This window comes from Amblyomma maculatum, chromosome 9, assembly GCF_055883805.1.
Source record: "Amblyomma maculatum isolate TAMU_Amacu chromosome 9, ASM5588380v1, whole genome shotgun sequence".
Classification (NCBI taxonomy): domain Eukaryota; kingdom Metazoa; phylum Arthropoda; class Arachnida; order Ixodida; family Ixodidae; genus Amblyomma; species Amblyomma maculatum.
In genome coordinates, this window is record NC_139352.1 from 5,884,828 (window position 1) to 5,911,829 (window position 27,002).

Below are 27,002 nucleotides of genomic sequence, written 5' to 3' on the forward strand. Positions count from 1 at the left end.
TTGATTCATAGCGCTCCCGACAGCTGCTCACAGACAGTGGCCGTTGTTTCCTTTCTAAAGTGGTGCATGACTTTCTCCGCTCATGCGCTACTCATGATCAATTCACCACGGCCTACCATCCGCAAACAGACGGTCTTACTGAGAGCCTTAATCGCACACTGACCGACATGCTATCTATGTATTTGTCCGATCACCATCGTGACTGGGACATTTCCTTACCTTTCGTCACGTTCGCCTATAACTCCTCATGCCATTATACCGCCGGATACTCTCCCTTTTATCTACTTTTCGGCAGCGACCCTTTACTACCCTTCAACACCTTGCTGCCTCTTGACGACTCTTCCTGTAGTTACGCTTCGGATGCCATCGCCCGCGCTGATGCCGCCCGCCGAGACCGGCTTGGCGCGTCTCAGTGCTCACAAAAGCGTCGTTATGATCTTCATCACCGAGACGTCCACTACCCTCCTGGTTCCCTCGTGCTTCTTTAATTTCCGGCCCGCCGTGTGGGGATGTGCGAGAAACTTCTGCCTCGTTATGTGGGTCCTTACCGCGTCCTGCGGCAAGTCACCGATGTGACCTATGAGATCGCTCCTCTACAGCCCAAGTATCCTTCCACAACCACTCATCCAGAAATCGTGCACGTCGCCCGTCTGAAACCATACCATCCAAGTTCTCCTGTGTAGGCAGCACCGGGACGGTGCTTCTCCCGCGCGGGGAATACTGTTACTGTGTGCAATATCGAGATGACGACAACGCGCTGGTGTAGTGTTGTGAAGAAGAGACGACGCTCAGGCTAAGCTGAATTCGTTATGGTGATATGTGCTTCGAACAGTTAACTGGCATTTACTGCTGTGTACGTTTCCCTTAACAATATATTTTTGATGGTGACATTGGCATCAGTATGCTGATCCACTGATGAGGTGCACACTCAGTCTTTCACCTGGTGCCATCTCTACAGGCATGCAGAAAATGGGAAGGAGACGTGTTTATTACATCAGACAAACCACACAACAAAGACGTGTAGGGTCACCGTAACCTGCATCAAAAGTTATTGCTGCAACAATGTGGCAGTGCACTAAGCTCTGGTCAAGAAAGGTGCTATATCCTTCCCAGTTTCAGACCATACCACCAGCTTTACAGAGACCCACATTAGCACCACAGCAACCACCACAGAGGCATTGGTCAAGATAACTGACAACAAGACACTACACCTTGCCACATATTCTTCTGCGACATCTGTGTGATTATGTTTAAGTACACGCTAGCTCTTCAAGATCACATCACATCCTTCTGAACGCTAACCATGCCACTATGCATGTGATTGACACAACAAGTGTAAAGAAAAAAAGTAAACCTAAGCCTTTGCTCCACAGAGCCCTGGTCAACTTTTAGCACAAGTCAAGCGAAATCTCCCAGGATAGAAAAAAAAAAAATGCATGGATCACATGGCAATACAAGGGCTACATAAAACAATAAATAAAATGAGTATGCTACACAACAGTGAATGGACTTCGTTCCATATCTCATCCCCATGCAAGTCCACAAACAATACTTCACAAGGTGCTGAAAGCCAGAAAGGTGGTGTCCATGACAAAAGCAAACTTCAAATGATAACAGCATGAGATGCTACTGAAAGCTGCACTAGGACTGCACTAAGATAAAATGTTTTTAAAGTCATCCGGATCAGGCTAAAAATGAGCTTTGTGCTTGCAATAAAGTTTCAGTCAAAAAACAAGCTCCAAAATGCCAAAGAGCATATACAGGGTGTGCCAGTTATAAGTAATCAAAGTTATAAAAAAATACAGTGAGCCCCAGGGAATCCAGCTAAGAGCTGTTCAGGGTTGCTTGGCCCAGTTTAAAGTATTTTTCTTTTTTCATTTTAAAAAGTTAAATAGTAAAAACTTACTCAGCTAACTTTTTAAAATCAGACTTGTGGAAAAAGTGTCGATGTAAAAATTGTACACTGTCTCTAAAAACGGCTAGCTACGTCGTTTCTATCAAGCTAGCGCTTGCGTAAAGCATTTCTTTAAATATCCGAAAATATCCTGTGCATTAAAACGGCTTGCTCATGACAGGGCGCCACTTCAATGTCCTAAAACACATCCCACATAACAAAATATGCATTTCTCTGTATTTGCACGGATACTGTGCTTCTCAAGCCAATAAATAAAAAGCTAGCGAAGCAAACCAAAAAGATACTGCAAGATTAGGATAGGCGACTCTGAACAGCTCTCAGTTGATTTTACCGAATTAGGGCAGAGCATAATATTTAAAACCACAGTTACATTTAGCTACCTCTACGACCAAAAGTTTATGGAACATGAATTTGGTAAACACACGATAACTTTGCTGGAAATCTGCACCAAGGTTTAATGACGCATCTTATAATTCATACATTCAGAAATGGGCTGCAATCACCTCTTCCAGGCCATATAAAGATGATATAACAACTGTCTTTAATAATCTTGTGTTACATAAATATTTTAAATATCTTATTGTGGTTGTAAAGGTGTGCCGTTAAATGCAAATGAAAGGTGGCTTTTGAAAAAATTTAGTTTCTTTGAATAATGCGTAATGGTTGAGATTAGTTTGTGCACTGTGTACTTTGCACAATCATACCATAAAAATTAGGTGGCATATCTGTTTTCAAGTATGAATAAAACAAGGGAGTTAAAAATAAAACTTTTCTTAACTATTACTTTCCGTTTACTTTTGATAGCACCTTGCACAACAATTGATTCCGTTACACCAGCAAAGAACAGAACACATATGTAGGATTGAAAACTCAGCACCATTACTTGAACCTGATTGCCGTAACCTTCAAGTAATTATCAAATCTCGTTCTATCTGCTTACCGTTCCCTTCTAATCACACCCGCATATTTTCTCTACATCACCAAACTGAATTTTTTAGCCTCAGGGGTTTCTGAAATTTGACAACAGTTGTGTGCGTTAGACTGGATCTGTCCACACAAAAAAAGGCAGAGGGGATACAACAGAATAATCTGAAGGCTATCGGTTTATAAAAGTTTATGGTGTAATTGTCACTCCGTCTAAAAGTAAAAATGACAGTGCAATTAGAGGAACAAAGTAACTAGCAAAACATGCATTTTGTTATGGCAAAGATAAATAGGATTAAAGCACTTGGTCCGAATAGGGGACAACAACTAGGGATGTCCAAGTAATTCCTCAAAACTAATTGAATATGAAGATCTTTGGTCTAGTGCTGAATTGAATATGAATAGCTTTACTACGAATCAGATAGAACAATCAAATCGAATACGAATATAAAACAAGTGGATAACTATCCATTAACTGTGCTCAAACTAAATGAATATTGTTGCTAAACAGTGAACAGCTAGTGGCAATGCTGCAATTCACGGGATTAAAGCTGTAACTGTTGAAAATCATGAGTGATCTAGAGGACAGAGCATGAAATTAGCGTACCAACTCCTGTGACTGTCGTTTCATACATCTCGGCTACTGGCAATAACAGAGAACAAAAAGGCAATGAGAGGGTCAAAAGTTATGATCCATAGCCTGTGATACGAGGCATGAAGTCAGGCTTTACTAAATCTGGTCGAACCTAGCTGCACTGCCCAGTACTTAAGGCCACACATTTGAACACCATGGACGCTGCCACTTAAACGGATTGCGTGACGGCAGAGTACTCAGCAACAATGGAATGGGTCCTCTTTTTGAAAGAGCCACTGAGGGAAGGAATAACGGGCACAATTCCAATTTTGTGCCTGTTATTCGAAAATTATCTAAACAATTGAGTCATTTTCAATTCAGTTGGAACATTTTTCAAATGCACTGTTTGATTCAATTAGCGAATTGGTTCGATAGGTTTGATTTGTAAGGTTCAACGTCCCAAAGCGTCTCTGGCTACGAGAGACACTGTAGTGAAGGGTTCCAGAAATTTGACCACCTGGGGTTCTTTAACGTAAAGCGACGTTGCACAGTACATGGGTGCCTTGCTTTTCACGTCCACCGAAAAGCAGCCGCCGTGGCCGGAATCAATCAGCAAATCGAATAGGAAGTTATTCGATATTCCAAATTTTCAAACGTCCGCATAGTCAAAGTGACCACCTTCAAGCTGCATCATCCATGCATGTGACTTAAAGGACACAGTGCAAAGAACTCCAAAATGAAAGGCAGGGGTGTACACGGTCGTATTCCGAGTTTGCGTTGTTATCTAAAGTGTCCCGATCCCCCCACCTCAAGTCATCTGACTGGTTGAAGCACCAGAAGTGGATATGTCACTACCACTTCTGGTCTTTCCACCAATCAGATGATCCTAGGTCGGGAAGACAGCGACACTTTGGATGATGCAAACTCGGAATACGGACTCTGGTTCCCACTTGTGCCAGATCTCAGCTTTGCTGCATAGAACCGCTAAGCAGCATATGCAGAAAGTGTTGTGCGGAATTTCCATGTCATCAAGTTGATTGCAGTTTTGGGAGTAGAAGCTTTCAGAGAAACTTAAGCAAATGCCAAGTTCCCTAATCTTGCTACATACGGGTGTCAAGCACAAGAGTATAGATGAATAATCTTTGGTTCTGATATTCATCATTGGCACCACTGAAAACACCCCGCTTACTGGAATCCTTATTGGGTCAGAAGGCCTCTCCGCCACAAATCCATACCCTAGGAAGTTCCACAGCTGTTGCCAAAGGAACAATGTATATAGGTGCGCTTTGCAACAAGCTTTCTCAGAATGCCCTGAGGCCGTTTTAGTTGCGTCTCGAGCACATATTATGAAAGTGAAAAGCCACTGGTTCGCAGGGCTCTTTAAATGCATGTTTAGAAACTGCCCTAACCTAAGGATCATTTTGTGTGAATAAGATCACTTAAATAACTATGAGCTCTGCATAGATGCCTTCAAATTTGCATCGGCAACAAATGCAACTATACAATAATGGTAGACAGCACATGACATAACCAACCATGTTTTGACAACACAATGTTCGATCTTAAAAGCATCGGTCACTAGACTAGGTTTACCAATAGTTGCTTCGGAATATCCACAATATTAGACGTTCACTTACAACGCCTTCTAATCTTTAAGCTCAATTGTGCATAGAAGATGTACCGCTGCTGCACGATTCAGCCCATTTCAACAATTCACAGCAAAAGTCGCCCGTTTTGCATACAAAGCAAAACCGTCGTTGCTCTGTACTCAAACAAGTGCAATGTTGACAAAACGCATCACTGCGCCTTTCCTGCTCTCAACATCGAAACTGTTCTTTGGCCACCCTTTTCAGGCCCTACCCTCTCCACGTGCCCCACTGAATGCATGCCTCAAAGTACAGATCACTTCTGCTGACTTCGTCCCTTGTTTCCCTTTTGCCATCCCTCAATCTTGCTCATGCATGTGTCCCTGCCATCACTTGCCTGCGAGGAGTTTTTTGAGCCAACTATAAATAAAGCCTTGGTCACCAGACAAGATTGAGCAGATACCGCTTTGAATATGATGCAATAAAGGGTGCAAAGTGCTCACGGTGTTGAAGCACCTGCTTATGCAATGCTCTGCTTGTAGCAGCAAATAGATAAGAGCAAGTTTACCTGGAGTGCCAGAAAACTGTGTCATGGAGTAAATTAAATCACAGAACAGCTGCTCTTGTTGGGGGCACGGCAACCATGCCTTTGTCGCTTGTTTGTTGCAGAGCCCTGCTCGAGCAATCGAACAAGCCAGCCCCATTTCTGATTTCTGAAAACGGCCTTTCCTTTTAACTCATTTAAGCCGATATTCGTTACAGCAGGGCAGCACGCCACTTTGAAGCTGACTCAATCCAACCGTAACTGTCAAGAGTCTGTGCCTAAATCCCTAAGTCTCTTGTTTAAAGTCGATTCATTTGATAGCACTCCATGATTACGAAGAGGGACAGTCTGCAAAGCTATCTGTCTACATACATGCAATGTCTTCAAAGCAAGGCTTGGCCCAGGTCTCAAAGACAAAGGCATGCTAACCTTTCACCAGTGGCAAAAAGAGGAACAGGTGATTCAGCCAAGCACACATTAATTAAAAACACTCAGCGCCGTTTCTCATGCTCAGCGTCCTTCATAAAGAGAAGACACTGGTCAATACCCCCGTCAGCCTCAGAGCTGCTTCCGCCATCAGAGTCATCGCTGTCAGAGTCACTGCTCGAGGTGGCAGACGCGTTCTCACCATCAGCAACCGCGCCGCTCCGCCGCTTTCCAACGCTAGCAGCGGCTCCGGGAGCGTCATCGTCATCAGAGTCCAGAGCTGAGTCGGAACTGGAGTCGTCACTCGTCGAGTCCACAGATGAGTCCGAAGCACTTTCATCGCCGCTCCACGAAGAGCTATCATCACTGCTTGTGCTGTCTTCATCACTAAGTGCATTAAGTGCATCTTCTGGCTTGACAACAGTGTTGCAAGGACTTGGTACATCGTCACCTTCATGGCTGGTGGCCGATGCCAACGGATTTGATATGCAAAGTGCCTGTAGAGCCACACTGACATTGTCGGACGTTGATGCCTCTTCTGCCGCAGCTTCCGCGATGGCAAGTTTGGCTCCCCGTTCAAGTTCGGGAATGTCCAGGTCTAGGTCTGCCTTTCGAACTTTCACCTGCAAGTACATTCAGCAAACCAAGCCATTTTTCTCATCAACACATGCAAGAGTTTCACACATCACTTACTCTTTACTTTTCTCATACTTCACTCACTATCATTCACTTACTTACTAGTTAGTTTAATATATGCTAAGGGCCTTTCCAAGCATTAAATAAGTGAGGGGGATTCATTAAATGAAAAACAAAGTGCACACTGGAAATAACAAAGAAATGTTACATTGAGATAGACAAGAAGGAATAAAAAATAAAGTGCTCCAGCCTGTGCCTGGCTGTACCGCAGACTTAAACTGAACGTAACCGCAAGGAAGGCAGGAAACATAACCGATAAGAAAATGGTATTTGTGCAAAACAGAAAATAAGCAGTCTAAATACACTGTATAATTTTAATGTCTACACCCATCATTCTCGCTTTAATTCTATCAAGGATGACTATGTAACACGTGCACAGTCAAAAGGCAGTTTCCCAATGAAGCCCACATCAGCTAACATGACCAAGAAAAGGAGAGCAGCCATTTCTAAAAAAAAAAGAAATGTTCGCGTCTCTTGGATAAGTTGCAATGAGCATTTATTTTTGTAACTACTACTAGGGGTGGCGCAGCGGTTATGGCTTTCGACTACTGTGCCCAAGGAAGCGAGATCAAATTCCGGCCTTGGCGGCTGAGTTTCGATAGAGGTGAAACGGAGTAGCGTCCGTGTGCTGTGTGATTTCAGTGCACAATAAAGAACCCCAGGTGGTCAAAATTTCTGGAGTCCTCCACTACGGCGTCTCTCATAGCCTGAGTCGCTTTGGGACGTTAAACCCTACAAACCAAACCAAACCATATGTTAGAATTTCACCTTTCACCACTCCATATTACTTAGGCAATAGTACCAAGGTATGGTACCAAAACTAAAAGTTCAATCACACAAAACTAAAAAGAAACACTTAAAGGAGTAAGGGTGCACCTGTGGAGTGATGCCATAATGCTCCACCTGTATTTAACTAGTAATGCTTAAGCAAAACAGAAGAGCTCATCAGTAAGTATACCTGTTTCAGAGCATCTGCCAGACGGTGTAGAGACTTTGGCCTGGAATATGGAAAGAACAAATACAGAAAACTACTCAATACATTTTTCGTACAGTGCAACTTATTCACTGCACTATTCACATCATCAGTTCTAAAGCAGTCTACTGCTACTGATAGTAATAGCCGCTTAATTGGAGCCAGACCTGCCGCTCCCATGTGTATGCAAAAGAAAAAGTTGAGGAAAAAAAAAAAAAGTCTATCCATATATATATATATATATATTACACATATGTACACCGTGGCAACTGCATCTGCCAAAACAATGACAAGAGGTGCTTCAGCAAAAGATACCTCAATTTACCCCAAGCCCCCCCTCCCTCCATGCGATCAAAACCTGAAAGACAAACCAAGGTTCATTATATGAAACAGAAATGTTTGCAAAGGGACCAGCTTCGAATATTAAAAAGCAAGCAACAGAGGTTTCCTGCTTGCAAAAAAAGAAAAAAAAAAACTATTAAAAAAATGGAGGAGAGACAAGGAGCCTAACTTTAACTCACTTGTAAACCTCTCTTAAAAATCATTTTTTTTTCCGCCAATAATCGTCCGAAAATACATAGAATGCGTCGCCTGTCACTAGTTCTTATGTGACCCTGCAAACGGCTTCAAGAAGAAGCTTGAAACAAGCGCATCAACCATTTTTTCTCAGCGTCTTCTCACGGTGTACAATTTATATCAATTCTGATGAAATTTCATAGCCAAAAGAGCCTTCTGGCCCAGAAAAGTGAGCAAAGTAAGCAGTGGCACGCATGCACACACGTATACAGAGAGAGAGAGACAGATAGACCAAATTTTTTGTTACCCTCGCACGCAGGCTGCTAGCACGCTCTTACTCTCTACACCAGGCACCATTTGTCAGGCGCGCACGGCCCGGGGACTGCAGGTCGCGCGAGCGCCTCGCGTATAACACACCTTGGTGAGCAAGCATTCTTAAATTCTGTCTTTAACGTGCTCTGCCATCTGTGCATGCAGATGCGTGCTGTACACCATTTCTCCTGTTTTGAGAGTATTGCAGCAATTTGAAACGCACTGCTCCTTTGTTGACGCGATATCTGTAGGTAGTCTACCATGCAGGTTACGCACTGGAAATCACCGTTTATATGCAGTAATGCGTTGGCATTTGTGTGTGTGTGTGTGTGCCTACCCTTCACATGAGATAAATGCACATTTTTTTTTTTTTTATATTTTCATTTTATGCATGAGACTGCATATTTTTTATCTTTCTTATTGTAACTGGATCGGCGAGCTTCGCGCTGAAGGTTGCTTAGGCAAAATGCATACTTGTTCGGTCACCAATGGTTCGTCTTTGGCTTTTTTTTATCATCCTTTTACGGGAATGTAAGCACGACCACCACCAATCCAAATTGGTATTTCCGTATTTCAGAGCGTATTATGTTTTTGCTGTTAGTCTCTGCCTGAGACGTGACAACTAAACACGATTTCATTACAGGCTATGACGCTGGACCAAACGGCTGTGCAGCGCTTTCATGTACACCAATAGCTTCAAAATAAAATATTCTCGTCTTCTGGCTGCAGAAGTCGCGAAATCTGGCTACTCTGCTAATATTTATTCAAGACTCAATACGAATAGCAAGACTGTGTTGTGCCCCACTGCAGTGGCTCAGTGGTTAAGACTCTTGATTGCTGAGCCCGAAGGTGTGGGTTCGACCGCGTTTTTATGATGGCGAAGCGGAAGACTCCCGGGTAGTGTGCGATATCACTGCAAGTTAAAGAAATCCAGGTGGTTGAAATTTACGGAGCACTCCCCTACAGCATGCATCGTAACCGACGCCATTTTGGGATGCTAAACTCCATATACCGTATGAAGATCTGCCAACCCCACAGTGCTAAATCTACTATAGAGGATGCCAAAAAATACCAAGTTTCGGTGAAAAATACTAAATTGTTTTATTACTCAAAATCTCTTTTGAATGATGGAAAACAGAGCAGTCTAAACTAGAGTTCCGAAAAGCCACGTAAACACAACTTCAGAAAGACGTATTTGAAGTGAAAGGTTAGGAAAGTACTGAGGAGGTTACTGCTTTTGCCTTCAGCAGGAAGTCCTTGAAGAACACCTGACTGTGACAAAATCCAGACTCCTTGCATTTGACAATTAACAGTTGTTCTAGGTCCTTTCTTGATTTGGAGGAGCAAAACCTGGTGCACGTCTTCTTGACTTTGCTAAACACTCTTTCACACTCTGCGTTACTTTGTTGGAGAGTCAGAATGCCTAAGATAACTTCCGAGAGCTTATGATACTTGAAACTATGCTCAATGTCCTGAAGACTGGCAACAGCGTGCCCTGCTCATCTATGCACTCCTGAATGGTTACTTCTACTCGATCAAAAAAGCCGTGAAGAGACACTCGGCTTGAATAGTGGCTTGGTCCACTTCAGAATTAAAATACCCACTGATCTTCTCATTGGCGTCAATGATACTCGCTGAATCCTTATTCTTCTTTGCACCGAGATGGAGCAGAATTTCCAGATGACTGGCATGTGCAATATTCACATCAAGCGGTAGTAGGCGCAGAAAGCGTACATTTCGCCTTTGCTATATTTTTGTATGCACAAAAAATCCATTGAATATATGGGCAAGAACACTTGAAAGTACTTCTTGTAAACACCTCACAATCGCACCCACAGCAACTGCACTGCCAACACAATAAGCCTAACAGCTTGACAGCCTCGGCTAGCTGAAAAGCCAACAATTGCGATGACGATGTAGCCCTACTTTACTGAACAGGCATGATCTGATTGGAGTAGAGGCGCCGAGAAGTGATGTGGCAAACAAATATGATGCGCCGCGAAGTACACAGCTCGCCATGAGACGGCGCACATGGCACAAAACCAGCCGGGTTCACGTTTTCGCATGTCTACTTGATCTAACCCTGCTACCTTTTTTTTAATCTACACACAAATCAAGAAATATCGTAAAATGAAAGTGGGCACTATGATACTCATAAGAAAGCACTGAAAATCGGGCTCGTAAATCTTGGCAGGTATGCGTATGCTACCTGGAGTTATGCTCCAGGTAGCATTTCTTTGCTGCTGTTTCTTCATTTTGCATGTACTACAATGTAGGTGCAGGATTCAAAAAGGCGTATCATGCGTGGTATTGAAGACGAAACAGTTTGATGGGTGCTATACAAGATTTTCCAGGCAAAAAAATGATCGTAATGCGGCGGTGCTTATAAATAATGTGAAACAAAACTTGTCTGCTGTTAGCTTGGCAACTCAGATGAGCACACAGAAATTGCTGATGTGACTGGCGTCCCACCTGCTGGCGACAACACAGCCAAATTGATGAGGTTCGCTATGGCTGGCAGAAAGCATGAAGAACACTTTGAAAGTGGCCAGAATTATACATGAACAGTACACGTACAAGTAATGCTTGCAATTATTCAAAAATGTTTTTGCGGCTGTAGGGGCAGCATTAGCACGGCTGTGTGATGAGTACGAACACAATAAACATGAGTGTGAAACTTAATCTCTTGAATAATGCGTCGATTTTAACTCTACGACAATGCAAATAAATTCTTCCTACACAACCAGGCAGTGAAAATATATTTGGCAATATTCTCTAATGCCCGAAGGGGAACTAATCCTGGCTACCATGCAGGTGCAGCCACAGAGATCTCCCGCCCCGCAGTCCCCAAAGAAACGCCCGCACGGTGGGCCGCGCCCAAAAATGGCTAAAAAATCTGGTCTATATATATATATATATAATATGTATAATGTATAAATTGCATTTTCTTCCTCCATAGATTTCTGGCAATACTTATATAATATATATACGGCAAAAAAAATATTGCAACACCTTTTGCGGTTGCAGTAACTATGTTTCAAGAAAAAATCCTCAGGCAAAACAGCAGAAAATTTGTGTAAGAGTGTTTTAGCACAGATAAAAATCCCTGACAGCGCAGGGCAAATTATTTCACATCAGCCCAAACTAACACATGTGCACGACACCACCAAGGGAGGGGGGCAAAGAAGATGTGATGCAAAATTGAAGCTGAATGTCATATAAGTGCTGGATAACGGGAATCGAGTAGTAGAATGGTCACTGTGAGTAAAAAAGACGTTATCTGTAACTGGCAAAAACAAGCAGTAGCATTCTGGTCAATGAAGAGAAAAAAGAAAATGAGTAGGCTGTGGCAAGAAGATACACTTGTCCAAGTGTCAAACTGTGTATTTTCGTTACTTTTCAAAGAAGAGATCCTCAGTGCATTTTTATAGTACTTAACAAATGAACAGGTGCATATACTATACACTGAGTTGACAAATTTTTGCTTCTTTTTCCCTAGAAAAATTGCCGTTTGCAGAAGGGTGTGACTTATAGGCCAGAAAATACAGCCCACATGCAAACACATAGACTGAGGAAAGCATATGAGCGCGCTTCTTTTGCCATATCACTGACCACTTGGATACAAACAGTTTATTATTTTTCATTGTGAAAGATAATTAAGAGGAAGTAGGAGAAACTACAACCACATGTCGGCAGAAAGATCTCAATCTGTTAGCATGTAACGTGCTCTACCTACTGACACTAACTGACATGTTCCACTACCACCATTCCATTCAAACTGGTCGCAAGCCACCCTTTGCAGTAAGAATGCAGCTAGCTTGAATCGACCGGCAAGAAGGGTTTAAAACCCAACTCTCCCGGTGATAACTGCATCTTCCATGGCCAGACGAATGTCAATACTATAGCCAGAAACAGTCACAGAATTAATTTTCACCGCAAACGATAATTGCATGGAGCTGTCCCTTTTAAGCTGGCTTTTCCACACTCTAGAATGCATGCCCCACACGACTCAACTGCTTTTTTTTTTCTTATAGTGCAATGAGTAAACCCTAAACCCGATGCTCACCGTGATTTCTACAGCAACGCGCCGTTTCCCCATTTTGCCTAAACAAGAATGTGCAAGTTGATACTGGCACCGTTGTAAATGTTTGTGCCACGTGCATTTCTGGTGTGCCCTCCACACCGTGGTATTGTTAGTCTAAATCCCTGCATGCTGCAGGTCTGTCTGGCTTCTCTGTTGTCATTATGCGCGCTGACAACGGGCCAGGACGACAGGCACCTACTTACCCATATGTTATTAAGAGCTGACAAAAGTATTAAATAAAGTTAATATTTTTTGCCAGTGCCACCCAGCTTAGTTGTAGAATTACATGTGGCAACTCCTAATTTTATCTTCAAGGAAATATAGGGACTTTTGGCTTAGGCTTGCTGCAGATTACTCGTATCGATGTAGACGCACATAGCAGACTTTACCTTTTGGTGCAGTTTTGCACAATTGGCACTATGGAGCCGACCCAAGAGCACATGTCGCATGCATACACCACCCAGGTGACAGTAGCAAGAAGACACCAGTAGCCGTGATGATATTTACTTCACACTTTTTGACAGCTGGCTAGAAAAATATACACAAGCCCAAAAGGCTCACCTGACTGACTGTATCCAGACTGCATAGTCAGTGATGTACAGGTCGTTGAGAATGTACCTGGAATCATGGCGGCTGAAAGTGTCATGGATTTCGAGGAGACACCGGAGGACGTACCGAGGACCTAAGTAGACAACAGCACAATGATCAAGAATGAGTCAGAGAAAATGGTCCCCGAAGAACAGAGACAACTCCTTTTCTACCAGAATGAATGAAGGTAAGACCAGTAAGAACCAATAGATGCGACAAGCCTTCATGTCCCCGCTACTGATCAAGCCACATCCCAAAAGCAACGCCTTACTAAAAATTATCAGCTGTTCAGCAGCGAGTGCTCTCAAATGAGAGGGAGTATAAATATAGAAAATACTCCCACCCGCAATGCTCCACTCTTACGAATGTGCTATGGAACCATTTGCAACATGACACGATTATTGGCGAGCTTTTGATGAAGGACCACCCCATGGCTCATGGTTAGAAATTGCGGTGTGGAAGTAGTGCCTGGAAAGGAGTGGAGTGTAAGGAAAACAGAAGAAACAAAGACAGAAAGGGTGAGAGAGAGCAAGGGTGCACATGTTCAGGAAGCACCAATGAGAGGGCACATGTCAAAGAGCCACAGAGTGGAGAAATAGGAGACGTGAGAGAAAGCAGCAACAGAAAGAGAAGCTATGATTGGTTTTGAGCATGTGTCATTGGGAGGGAGGGTGGGAGAAGCTATGATTGGTTTTGAGCATGTGTCATGGGGAGGGAGGGTGGGAGAGAGAGAGAACCAAAGAGCAGGGAAATAGCAAATGATCCATGCTCTCGCATTGCTTTTTGCACTGCTCTATTGATTAAAATTTTGCCTACCCACATCCAATCATGAAAGAAAAAAGGCATCAGTGACGGTAACTAATAGACATCGGTGATAACTATATATATATGAAAGGGAAATAACTAGGAGAGTAAGATTGGGATGGAGTGCATTTGGCAAGTACTTGCTGATTATGACTAGCAGCTTACCGGTAACGCTCAAGAGGAAAGTATACAACAGTAGCATCTTACCTGTACTCACCTATGGGTCTGAAACATGGAGGCTAATGAAAAGGGTTCTACTTAAGTTGAGGACAACACAAAGGGCTATGAAACGAAAAATGGTAGGTGTAACGTTAAGAGATAGGAAGCGTGCAGAGTAGGTCAGAGAAATAACTAGAGTTAATGACATTCTAGTGGAAATCAAGAAGAAATGGTCATGGGCAGAGCATGCAGTGAGATGAGAGGAGAACCTATGGTTGCTTAGGGTAACAAACTGGATTCCAAGGGAAGGAACAACCTACAGTGGGTGTAGTCTGGCTGATGATGCTGATGCAGATGATCATGATATACATGAATGAATGAATTATGTTATGCCAACTGCACACAAGCAATGAGAAAAATGCTGGTCCTCAAATATCAGCTGTCTGCCTAACAAACGTGGAGCCTTCTTACCCAGATGCAAGATCTGCATGACGTCCCGAAGCACCGCATAGCACAGGCCCCAGTGCCGGTGCAGCGGGAAGACGAGGCACCGGCGGAAGCAGCAGCGCACTGTCTGCTCCAGGGACCAGAACTCCTGGGTGGTGCAAACAGGACAAAGAATTATGGCTTCGTATAAAAGGGAAGGGATGAGGTGGTCTCATCAGCTGCTGTAAACAATCAACGTGATAAGTTCCATTTCTTTGCTTAACGTTCATGACAGCTTGGCTCAAAACCATCTTTCTAACTGAAATAACACAAAGTGATGCCAAAAACACCTAGTAACTATAATTAGTTGTTGCACAAGGAATGATGCCACAACTATAGTGCCTAGATTATACTGGCTAGTGTGGAGGGGTTTTTCAATGGGAGGAGGTGGCCGCGCCGGTGATGCCTTCTAACTCTGGCCACCAGGGTCGCAGTTCATCGTAAGGGTACCGTCGGCCACCGCCACGTCCTTGATTTGCTACAGTTGAGCTGGCCGTGCCTTTAGTGGTTCGAAGCGCTTTGGTCGCATCTACGCTATTCTTTCGTTTTAGTCGTGCTGTTCATTGCATTTATGTGAGGAAATTAAATTTGCAACGACTAATAATGCTAAAAATGAAGCATCAGGGCAGGGAAAACACGCTGTGTGCCACTCTGCCGGAGTGGCTACCGCTTGAATCCAGACAAGGTTGCTATCTTCGGTATCGAACCCTGTGCGGCTCATGGAGTGGGAGCAGCTGCAAGTTGACTCCAGCGCGTGTTGTCTGCGAAAACTGTTTTGAGCAGAGCTGCTCTATCCCAATTTCATTTTGTTCGATAACAAAGTTGTGGAGCAGTCAGATCTCTAGCAAACAACTACACATATTTTCTTTGTCACTTAAAGCATGCAGTACAGACACCTAGTTTTTATGTTTGTGTTTCATCATTTGTAATGATGCGTAAGACATTACTTTACACGGACTACCTCATGATATCTGCCTACGACCATTGAATAATTTATAATCTAATTTTTTTTTTCTTGCTTGTCTCGGTTTCATTTTCAACAGCCGAGCAATGGCTGTGACGTCAGTCAAGTCTAGGTGAAGGGAGGAATGAGAAAAATAGTGATATATTTGTTCTTCTGTCGTCTCAATTCGCTACAATGCTAAAGCCAGCCTGCTTCAAGAACAGGAATCACAATAAGTGATGAGTGAAAGGGATCACAGAGCTGTTTTTTTTTTAACCCCACACAGGACCTGATTGTGACGGCACAATAACCACTCGGCTGTTGAAACCGAAACCGAAACTGGTGAAGAAAGTAAAATCAATTGTATACTACATAGCGGTCATAGGCGAAAACCACATGGAGATCCTTATACAGGAATGTCTTGCGCATCATTAACAAGAAAAAAAATGCCACAAAAAATTTAGTTTCTATACTACTACTCTAAAATTATTTCTGTCTCATGTGCAGCCTTTGTTTAAAACATTTAGCAGCACATTTCTACATTTTTATTATTGCTGTGCCTTTCTGCTCAATTTTCACTGTAATGTGAACTTTGTAAAAAAGAATCGATAATGATACAATCACCACTCTTGTTTCTTGCCTTTCCTTCTGTTACAAAAGGAAGCACACCCCATATTAACTATTTATAAATGAAGCAACGAGTGACTTCCTAATAAAACAAATGAATAAAGAGTGCGAACACAAAAATGAAGTGTTTGATTCAGACTGCCTGTGTTTATCGTCGCATACGATCTTTGAAGACATGCGCATGCCGTGGTAGGTAAAAGCAAGATTGCCCTGCTTTTCTTTACCATATTATATCACCTTTGCAATAAGCATGACTGAACTGCAGCAACGTCGATGTAACCTATCCAGAAGTATGACTGATGTCCGTAGCGCTTGACTGCAGCATCTATATAGCTTGGACCATAAGAAAAGACCGAAGAGTAAATCAAATTTAAGGCTGGATTATTGAACAGTGTAAAAATATTACGGGTATTTCCTGATACCTGTGTCACCGGGCAACAACAGTCGTCGTCGGTCCGTTCCAGGTTAGATTGCAAATGAGAATGGTTACCACAACTCGGTCCAATTACCTGGAAAGAGCTGGCTGAGCACTCACTCAGAAAGAAGATGCATACGAAACCCCACATCCGCAATCGCAATGCGTGTATCGCAATCGACTGGCTCCAGATCAAACAAAATCGCCATCGGAAGTTTTCATAGCAGCAATAAGGAACCCGGCCCAGACTCAATCGTTTAATCAGAACAACATATTGCGACCAACATGTCAATTTTAGGTGGTTGTTTCAGATTTCGTGTTTCGCTGGATATTAGGCAGTCAACATGTGTTTTGCTCAAGACCGTCCGCAATTCAGCAGAATGAATAAAACAGTATAAAATAGCAGACTGGACCCGACAGCATTTGTTAAATGCCTCCTCGAGTGCTATTTCAGTGTGGGATTTTCTCCTCATGCTACTGGGCCGGTACGGTTGTTTTTCACCAAGAGTATTTTTAGACAAAAAGCATGCTCAAAGTGTCAAGAGACAGGTTTTGCAGTTAAAAGCACAGTGCCCGACTGCCCGGACCTATGCCGCCTAAGCTGACAAGGCCACGAACGCAGAGCGATGGCAACTTAGCTATTGGCAGCTATTGGAGAAGGCATCATTGCGGTGGCTACGCGAGCGCATGCCCTCGGCACACTAGCCAGTATATTCTAGGCACTATATCACAACTAACGCAGCACAACACAATGACAAGTTTCAAAATGCACTGCACTTTCTTTTTGTGCTTTGCAGTTTCTCCAATCAAGCCGCTGCAACATCAACCTTCTGAAGCCTTGCACACAGTACAGTGGTCAAAAAAACACCATTGTCATCCCTAGTGTTTTTCTAGACAGTCTCGCAAAAAGAATGATGCATTCTCTCACTGCACATGCCTGACTGCCCCCGCCAGTCTCGCATCGTTTACCCTTTCGTGCATCCAGATTGCCATGGTGACTAATCTCATGCACCTCACTGAATTTTGGCCCCTGTCTTCTAGCTTCGTTTTGGTTTGGTTTTATCAAGTTCAACGTCCCAAAGAGGCTCAGGCTATAACGGACGCTGTAGTGGAAGACTCTGGATAACTTCAACCACTTAGGGTTCTTTACCATGCACTGGCATTGCACAATACACAGGCACCTTTGCCTTTCGCCTCTGCCGAAAAGCGGCTACCACGGCCGGTACTGCACCCAGGCCACCCGGCTCAGTAATCAAGCGCTCTGTAACCGCTGAGCCACCATGGTGAGACTTCTATCTTACAGTACTGCACTGATGCAAACTACACCACGTTTGACAGGTTAAAAAATAACATAAAATTGCTAAGAGTTCTTCAATAAAATAAACTATAACACACTGGCCGATCCCACAGAGCGATATGTAATGCACTAGGCCAAGCCAGAAGCCACAAGCAAAAGTTTAGTGCATGTACGGTGCTTTCATTACTTGGGCCTCTTAATACCAAAACAAACAACATTACATACAATTGCACTGAGAAACTCTTGAGGCCAGACTGTTTCTGGAAATGCCAGTAACATGCACAAAGCGGCACATATCTCAAGCCAGGTTAGGGGAGCTTCTAAAGGGCCTTCAAACAAAGGAAATCAAATGAACTGCAACATTTTTACGCACATCTCAATTCTGCTCCTTTTGAGCAGCCAGAAAGAATTCAGTGAAGACTGCATGATAGTGCACACTGTAAGATGCACAATCGCTACACAGTCACGTTTGTTCCTTGGCTAGATGAAAATGTAAAGAATAAACAGGTAGCATAGCTTGCATACAACTAAGACAAGCCGTTTTCTGAAATGAGTCTCAAGCTTTTGCAGTACTTTCCAGCCTATTATTTCATTGCACAGACATTGAAATAATCAGACTGAAAAAAGACAAAGAAAGGTCACATCATCAAGCATTTAAAAAAAAAAGGTTCTCTTTGATAACTGTGTGGTCTTAGGGACAGTTTCTTAAAGCTGTATGAGTAATCGAGATGTCCAAACTTTTTGTCGCATGAAGAACAGATTGGCAACAATTGCCTGCACCTTCTTTCTGTTGGCCGACTTTGCCCCAAAAGCCGAAAGTACCCGTCACTAGTAGAAGTGATCAAAAGTTCAGCAGTGTGAAACGTGGGCACAAAAGCTTAACAATCCAAACGAAATCCTTTCTTCTACGAGAAATACTAAAAAAAGCAAAAGTTATAGTATGCTTACCTCAAACCACGACAGGGTGGCACTTAGCTTGCTGATATTCCAGCCAGATTCAACCTGACAGAGGAATATCAAGAAAAAATGCATTTTTCAGTTATGACAAAAAAAAAAAAAAATCAATGAGTCACATGCTTCATTCAGATGACTTTGAAGGCCTAACGGCATAGGCCTAATGACAATATGCTAGCATAGCCAGCTCATCAATGACACCCTTAGTATGGTCCACTGCCATAGACACCCCTGTACGCGTTTGGCTGACAGTTGGCATGTGTTGGCCGACAGTATATTATGAAACTTCACCAACTTCTTACTTGCACCAACGACTGGTGCAAGTTTCAACTACTACTAAATTAAAGGGCCAATAGTCTTTAGCCTATGAACAGCCGCCTCACTAAGCGTGACAGTGACGCAATGGCACCAGAACGTATCAGCCAGCTCCTCATGCTGTCGCATTGAAGGTAACGCATCTGACTCTCAAACAACAGCTCCGCAGCACTCCAGTCAGCAGACACAATATCCTTTAAATGCCAACACCTCTCTACAGAGACTATACTAGACACCCAACGAAGAGCCATAAAAAGTACGCAAAACAATTCCCTGCAAATGCCCAATGCTGTGTCAGACTTGCCTCTAACCGTTCTTCACTTTGCGCATCAATGCTCTTTGCCATTAACAGCTATCACTGCAAAGGCAAAGTGAGAAGAAGCCTGCCTCTTACCGTGTCCTCGCCTTCCGTGACCCGCTTGTTGTAGGCATAGGCAAACAGGATGTCCACCATTCCCAGGAGCAGAGACCGCTCCAGCTGCTTGTCCAGCAGATGTGCATGGCAGTGGGTTAAGGGGCCTTCCCACCACAGCCACAGATGGCACAACAAAGCGTCAACACAAACGGGAGGCACAAACAGAGACCAGTGATCCCAATGTAACAGAGAGAGAAAGCTCCTTTATGAGAAATCAAAGATTAATGCCTGTGTTTAAAACTGCCAACATGCTGTCTGAATAGCTTACAAGCAGTGTCAACTTTGGCTTAGTCCGTCACGTAAATTTGTCACTTTTTTATTCTTCCCAAATTAACTCCATGGCCTCATAACATCACACTTTGCAGGAAACTCATGCATGCAAATTTTCTGAACACGTGTTTTAATTTGACTGTATTTCAATTTCATTTGCACCTAGGTGTTATTCAAATGCAGCGCATTGTATCCAAAGCTGCTCCATAGTGCGATATGATTATAGAGGTTTAGTCAGGTAGCACCTGATGCTTGCTTTAGCCATGCTGTCATTACATTCAGGCAGTGCCAAGAAAACAAATGAAAAAGGTATGCAAAGCGCAAAAAATACAGAGGACATCTCAATATTTAGACATTCAAACTTCCATGCTTTAAGTAACTATGCTCTTTGCAAACAGTAACAAGCCAAATTTGAGTAAAAAATGATGTAATGTAGGAAGTACATCACAATCGCAGTGATCAAGCTCGATACAAATTTGTAAAATTCCCTGCCCAGGTGTGAGTGCATGTAATGGGCAGAAGTTTTAATGTACCAAATGCTCTCCCATGCCACTGTGGATTATACAAACATGTAAGCCGCGATCGCGCCCTCAAACATTAAGCTCTGCCTGCACATCACTGACAGCACAATTGCCAGTCATGCGGTACACCCACAAGCAGGATGCGGTACACGCCGTGAGTGGTGCTACGCAGCTACATATAAATACATTTTGTTAGAGATGAAAAGCTTGCATGCAATTTCCGCGCTTTTGAATAAAATTTTGTTGGCTTTTCAATGATATGAATTTCGGATAATACTATTACAGGACCTTGAAACACAAAAATCACAATGCACTGAGTTCACCAGCTACCTTAAAATGAACATATCCAGTCGATCCCGGATATACTCAACTCGAAGTGGATAGCAAAATAGTTTGATACATCGATAAATTGATACATGAAATATGGAAGCAGATGCGGTTAATTGCTACATAGAGGCATAGATACTGCGCACTTATTCTAGTGGCATGCTTTTTAGTAGAGCAGATTTCTGTGTTGTCCTCAGCAGCAGAGCAGTCCTTGAGAGAACCACAGGAAGCTTTCAGTCAGCTATGCTGGTATTCACTGCATGACAACCGGTGCACCAAATACCCACTTCCCCGCATGACAGCTGCCAGCATCGAGTTGAAAACAATACAACAAACTAAAAGCAACTTTCACGCAGACTCGAGATTCACTTCGTCATGCGTCTTTACAGCATTAGCATCGCTGCAGGTGACACTCAATCAATCTGGCTCCATGTGCACAAAGTGATCGTGGAAGCCCCATTAGGAGAAGATGTGTCGAATATTTTGCTGAACGGGAATTCGATAAACTCAAACAACACTGCTGTAGTTTTGCATGGGATTTTCAAGAGGATACTACCTTGACAGTTTAAAATCAGCAATAGATCAATATATCCGAGCTCTATATATCCAGGACCAACTGCACCTTAAATGCTAAGCGATTAAGATTGTGACAACGTGCAATAACTCAAGAATATCAATCTGGTTTGGTTTGATGTGATTTGTAGGGTTTAATGTCCCAAACCTACTCAGGCTATGCAAGGCACCACAGCAGAGCACGCTGGAAATTTTGACCACCTGGGGTTCTTTAACATGCACTGACATCGCACAGTACACGGAAGCCACTTCGTTTAGCCTCCATCAAAATGCAGCCACTGGGAGTCGGGTCTAAAATTAATAGCACTCTGACCGCAAACATTCATAGTATTACCATTACGAGTTATTAAAGTTGAGCTCACAGAGGACTTACAAGGAGTCTCAGTATCAAGCTGTCTGCTTAAATACTGACTTGTGTGCAGTACTGTAAGAGCTGCTAACAACAGCTGTTTGTCACATTCTTTTACTTTCTTTTTTCTTGAAGCTAAAAATTCAGCACAGCAGGATGACAGTAGCACGACAAAGACGTGCAACAATAACAGAGTATACAATGAAAAGGCATAAAAAAAATAACGATAATTGCTGTAACACAATCGAGACAATGATTTGCATCTAAATGCATAGTATATGTACTACGCATTTAAATGCAAATCGAGAATGAACAATGTGCAGGTCTCCTATATTTTGGAATTTATCCAGCATTGTTATTTGACTTCTGACACACAACACACCCTACATTCCACCTTGTGGCACAAAAAGCACCCGACTTTTAATAACCAAAGGATATATTCCCTGCGGGGAAGTTTACGCATCTTGGTCTTTTCTTCCTCTGTGAATCGAACTGGAAGGGAAAAAATTAACACACTTAGTTTTACGTCAATAAAGAGCCACGCCCAAGCAATCAAATGCACAACACTGAAAACAAGCAAAACTTTAAGAACAAACCTTTAGTTCCAGTCAATTCACACGTGAGCAATGAATGTTTGAAACAACCACATTCAGGCTACATTATCTGTTGGCTAAACTTAATTAGTGTAATAACACATATCACTCAATAAACCCAAGTTTTTATGAGTCTGACAGAGGCGGCAGCTTTTTTATGTTATTGAGCATCCCTGAAGCAATCATAAGATAAGAAATAGGCCGACAAATCTATGCATCTATACTGCAGTAGTCATGTATTCTACTTAATCGACTTCAACGTGAACAGTGTACTGCAGGGCATATTTTTAGCTGTTTACTAACCTATACTTTAAGCACTATTAGAGGTACTTTAGTGCAGTCTGTGCAGGTGGGTATTACAGCAAGGAGCACATAATTTATGTAGTAAAGCTTGATGATTAAATGACTGACTAAAATTGACTAATAAACTTTTTAATTTTTTATTTTAAAGGGTAGAGAAAATTCATGGCCGTCAACGGCAAAGGTGAGCCCCATTTCTTTTCTTCAACTTCCCCAATTAACAATGTGGTTTGGATTATCTGACATCAAAAATATACTTTTGAAAGCTGGTTGCGTTGGCTTTTTGGCATTGTACATTCATAAAACAGTCTATCCATTTCGTACACATCAAATGCTACTAATGCCACTTGTGTATCTGATAATGTTGAAGAAAAAATTGTTCTGGTAACATTACCAAATTTAATGTGGGGTGAGACTTTCTTTTGTCAAACAAATTGACAGGAACATTTTGCAACCTTCTGACAGAGCGTTTCTTTAGCTTCTAGGAAATATATTACACTTAGGCACTCGCAATCTCAAGAATGCATTTTAATTGTTCTTTTTTGGTGACATCTAGTGGAGACTACACAGAAGTGTTGCTCGATTTTTTAAAAATCAATTTTCAGATTTTGGATTTTGCTAATCGCGTCCAGTGCTGTGTTTTGATGGAGGCGAAACGAAGTGGCATCGTGTGCTGTGCGATGTCAGCGCACATTAAAGATCCCCAGCTAGTTGGAATACTCAGTAGCCCTCCACTGTGGCTCCCCTTTCTCTGTTTTCACTTTCACTCCCACCTCCCTCCCTCCCCTTACTGAGCGGTTCAGGTGTCCACAGAGCAAGTGTGACAGATACTGCGCCTTTCCCTTCCTGTGAACCAATAATTATTATTATCCTGCTAATACACCATTTCTTTGGCTGTCAGAAATTATATTGGATTTGGACCTCAGCAACCTAAAGGTACTTTTTCATCGTTTCTCGGGATCATGTAGAGTGGAAATATGAGTGCTCTCAGAGGCTTTAGCTCCACTTTTCTCAAAACAGCATTCTTAGAGGTTTCTATACCTTTTTTTTTTCTCAGAGCCCATAAAGGTGTAAGCAAACAAAATTTTCCACAGAGATCAATCATTGCCTTTCACTTAACTGGTACAAGAATCAATAGCATAAGTGTATTTGTACTTTTATTCCAGTAATATGCGTTGTGGGGCTAGTTGGTTCATACTCAGATAGGTTTTTATGCGCACAAAACGACGACACAAAAAGTCCTGTCTCCCTTGTCTTTTTGTGTCGTCGTTTTGTGCGCATAAAAACCTATCTTGTACTTTTATAATTAACGAAACCCAATTATGGGTGAAAGTTCTATCGCATCGAGATAAACAAAAAATATACTTATTTTCTATTCAATGTGGATAATTTCGTTAGCAGTTGTACAGCACAACAGTTGTTACTCTTATAAGAAATTTGAAGTCTGCATTCAGTAGATTTAAAGAGAAGGGTACATTCATAAAATAAATGAAAACAAAATTTATTCCATTGTTTAGCTCCAACACAAGCTGCATCCATTTAGTAGGTTGCTAACAAGTTTTATACCGCAGATTTTATTACAATCACTCTACAGCCAACTTTTGAAAACCATCTTCAAGGTCTCACCCTAACTTAACGACATCATTATATAATTATGCAATGCTGGAAAGCAAACTCAATGAGCTTTTAAGCGTGCACTTTTGACGTTCTATATATATAACAAACCACACAACCAATAAAGAAATTTAAAGAAACAGTGCCCACCGCTGGTGATGACGGTCTTCTATTTCACAATATTCTTTGCTTTCTGGGGAATACTGCGCTACTTGATAGACAGAGACAAGTGAAAAACGACACACGAATGAGGCGAATCAGTATGATCAACCAACTGGCCCCCGTGTTTGCATGGTTGGTTCTTTACTTTACCTTAAAACAGGAATTAAAAGTTGATCAGTGAATTCTAGTTGTATAATTATCAAGCTCTTTACACACATGATGTCCACCTTGATGTAAAGCCTATCTGCACAGAAGTGCCTGTCACAGTTTTGAAAACAAAAGACTGCAAACGGTAAAGAAATAAAATAAAAACAGTATAGGTTCATGATGCACCAAATCTATGTTTTCAGTAAGAAAATTTCAAACTGCCCCTAATATTAGCCCCCATACGCTTTATAGTAAAAGAATAAACAAAATACAGCTGAATTAATCTATGTTTTCAGTAAGAAAATTTCAAACTGCCCCTAATATTAGCCCCCATACGCTTTATAGTAAAAGAATAAACAAACAAGATACAGCTGAAATTCCTTTCGATTTGTGCAGTGTTAATTTCATTCAATGATTACGAAAAAGCATTTGACTCAGTTGAAACCTCGGCGGTGATGCAGGCACTGCGAAATCATGGGGTAGACGAGCCGTACGTGAAAGTGCAGGAAGATATATATACTGGCTGCACAGCAACCATAGTTCTGCATAAAGAAAGTAACAAAATTCCCATAAAGAAAGGTGTTAGGCAAGGAGACACGATCTCCCCAGTACTATTCACAGCTTGCTTAGAGGAAGTATTCAGAGACTTGGAATGGGAGCAGCTAGGGATAAGGGTAGATGGAGAATACCTCAGTAATCTGCGATTTGCTGATGACATTGCCTTGCTAAGTAACTCGGGGGATGAACTGCAAATAATGATTGATGACCTAGACAGGAAAAGTAGAAAGGTAGGCTTGAAAATCAATATGCAGAAGACTAAGGTAATGTTCAACAGCCTCGGGAAGAAACAGCAGTTTACGTTAGGTAGCGAAGCACTGGAAGTAGTAGGCGAATATGTCTACTTAGGACAGGTAGCAACCGCAGATCCCGACCATGAAAAGGAAATAACAAGAAGAATAAGATTGGAATGGAGCGCATTTGGCAAGCACTCGCAGATTATGACTAGCAGCTTACCGGTATCGCTCAAGAGGAAAGTATACAACAGTTGCATCTTACCTGTACTCACCTATGGGGCTGAAACATGGAGGCTAACCAAGAGAGTTCTACTTAAGTTGAGGACAACCCAGAGGGTTATGGAACGAAAAATGGTAGGGGTAACATTAAGAGATAGGAAGCGTGCAAAGTGGGTCAGAGAAATAACTTAAGTTACTGACATTCTAGTGGAAATCAAGAAGAAGAAATGGGCATGGGCAGGACATGTAGCACGAAGAGAGGATAACCGATGGTCGCTTAGGGTAACAAACTAGATTCCAAAGGAAGGAAAGCGTAGCAGGGGGTGGCAGAAAGTTAGGTGGGTGGATGAGGTTAAGAAGTTTGCAGGGGTCAAGTGGATGCAGCTAGCACAGAACCGGGTTAATTTGAGAGATATGGGAGAGGCCTTTGCCCTGCAGTGGGTATAGTCAGGCTGATGATGATGATGATGATGATGATGAATTTCAGATGGCTACCAAAACCAATATTTGCTGCAGACTAACGTAGGATGCCGTATCTGAGGTTTAAGTGTCACTGGTACATTATGCGTCATTTCTCTCCTACTTGCTACTGCCAACCACTTATTGCATACGACCAGGATACCAACTGTGGGTGTGACTTGGCGCTCCTCCTGCTGTCTGGTTCTTTGCTGATGGGTGGGACACGCGGACTTTGGACGCTGCCAAATGCCTTTCAAGGAATCTATTTTTGGTCGTTACTTGAGGATCTGTGCATTCTTAAGGTTTGGAATATTGTTTTTGGACAGCATACTTTCTATAAGTCTCTGCTTTCGTCCTTGTGCTTCACTGCACATAAATTACGCACCAAATTTTAGCAATGTTGACGTTAACATTGCACTGACTACTACTAACCACAGCATGAGCAAGTGTCCTTTGTGTAAGCTTCTATACACTTAATTTAATAGCAACTGCTTTATTGTCACGGAAGCTACGACACACCTATCCTTTCCCTTTTTTTAACTTGGAGTATTTAGGGCAATCGGTTGCTGCAGCAGTCACTTGGGTGGACGTGATTCCTGCGACACACCTGTTTCATTCAATCTTTTCTTTTGCATCTACAGTCGAACCCGGATATATCGAACTCGAAGGAGATCGCGAAATAGTCTGATATATCGATAATTCGATATATAAAAATCGGCTTGAGACGGCCCTTATAATGCGAAAAAACGATACTGTATTTGTTGCCTAATCAGCCCACTCCCATAATGAACCCACCTTCTACTTTTGCACCCGAGAATTTGAAAGAAAAAAAAAATGCGTTAAGGCCAGCTCGCTCACATGCAAGCGATTGAGCGATCTCAGCGACAGAGCGAAAAATTTTCAACTTGTTGTCCCTCTCGCCGTTCGAGCTACTGCGGCAGCTCAAAACAAGGTTTCTGTGTCGCTGCGGCAGAAATCGCGAGCGTTTTCGCTTGCGTGTTGATGGCGCGCGCCACTCGGTTTCGGTCGTCTCATCCACAGCTCATATCTTGGCAGCGTGCCAAGATGCTGCACAGCGATAACGTCATGGCATGTTTATCTTTTGATAGCTCCTGCGGTGG

General features: G+C 42.5%; 1 protein-coding gene across 1 annotated transcript in view; it reads right to left on the bottom strand.

Annotated features, from left to right (window-relative positions):
- Nucleotides 1–970: 970 nt before the first annotated feature.
- Nucleotides 971–27,002, bottom strand: part of LOC146178165 (protein SHQ1 homolog) — a 41,625-nt gene continuing 15,593 nt past the window's right edge. The window contains exons 8-14 of the mRNA XM_084577988.1: nucleotides 22,030–22,085; nucleotides 19,533–19,631; nucleotides 18,818–18,871; nucleotides 14,573–14,696; nucleotides 13,112–13,232; nucleotides 7,624–7,663; nucleotides 971–6,592 (exon numbers count right to left, since the gene is read on the bottom strand). Of these exons, the coding sequence (XP_084434114.1) occupies nucleotides 6,035–6,592; nucleotides 7,624–7,663; nucleotides 13,112–13,232; nucleotides 14,573–14,696; nucleotides 18,818–18,871; nucleotides 19,533–19,631; nucleotides 22,030–22,085 (1,052 nt within the window). The 3' untranslated portion in view covers nucleotides 971–6,034. The remainder of the gene's footprint in view (nucleotides 6,593–7,623; nucleotides 7,664–13,111; nucleotides 13,233–14,572; nucleotides 14,697–18,817; nucleotides 18,872–19,532; nucleotides 19,632–22,029; nucleotides 22,086–27,002) is intronic.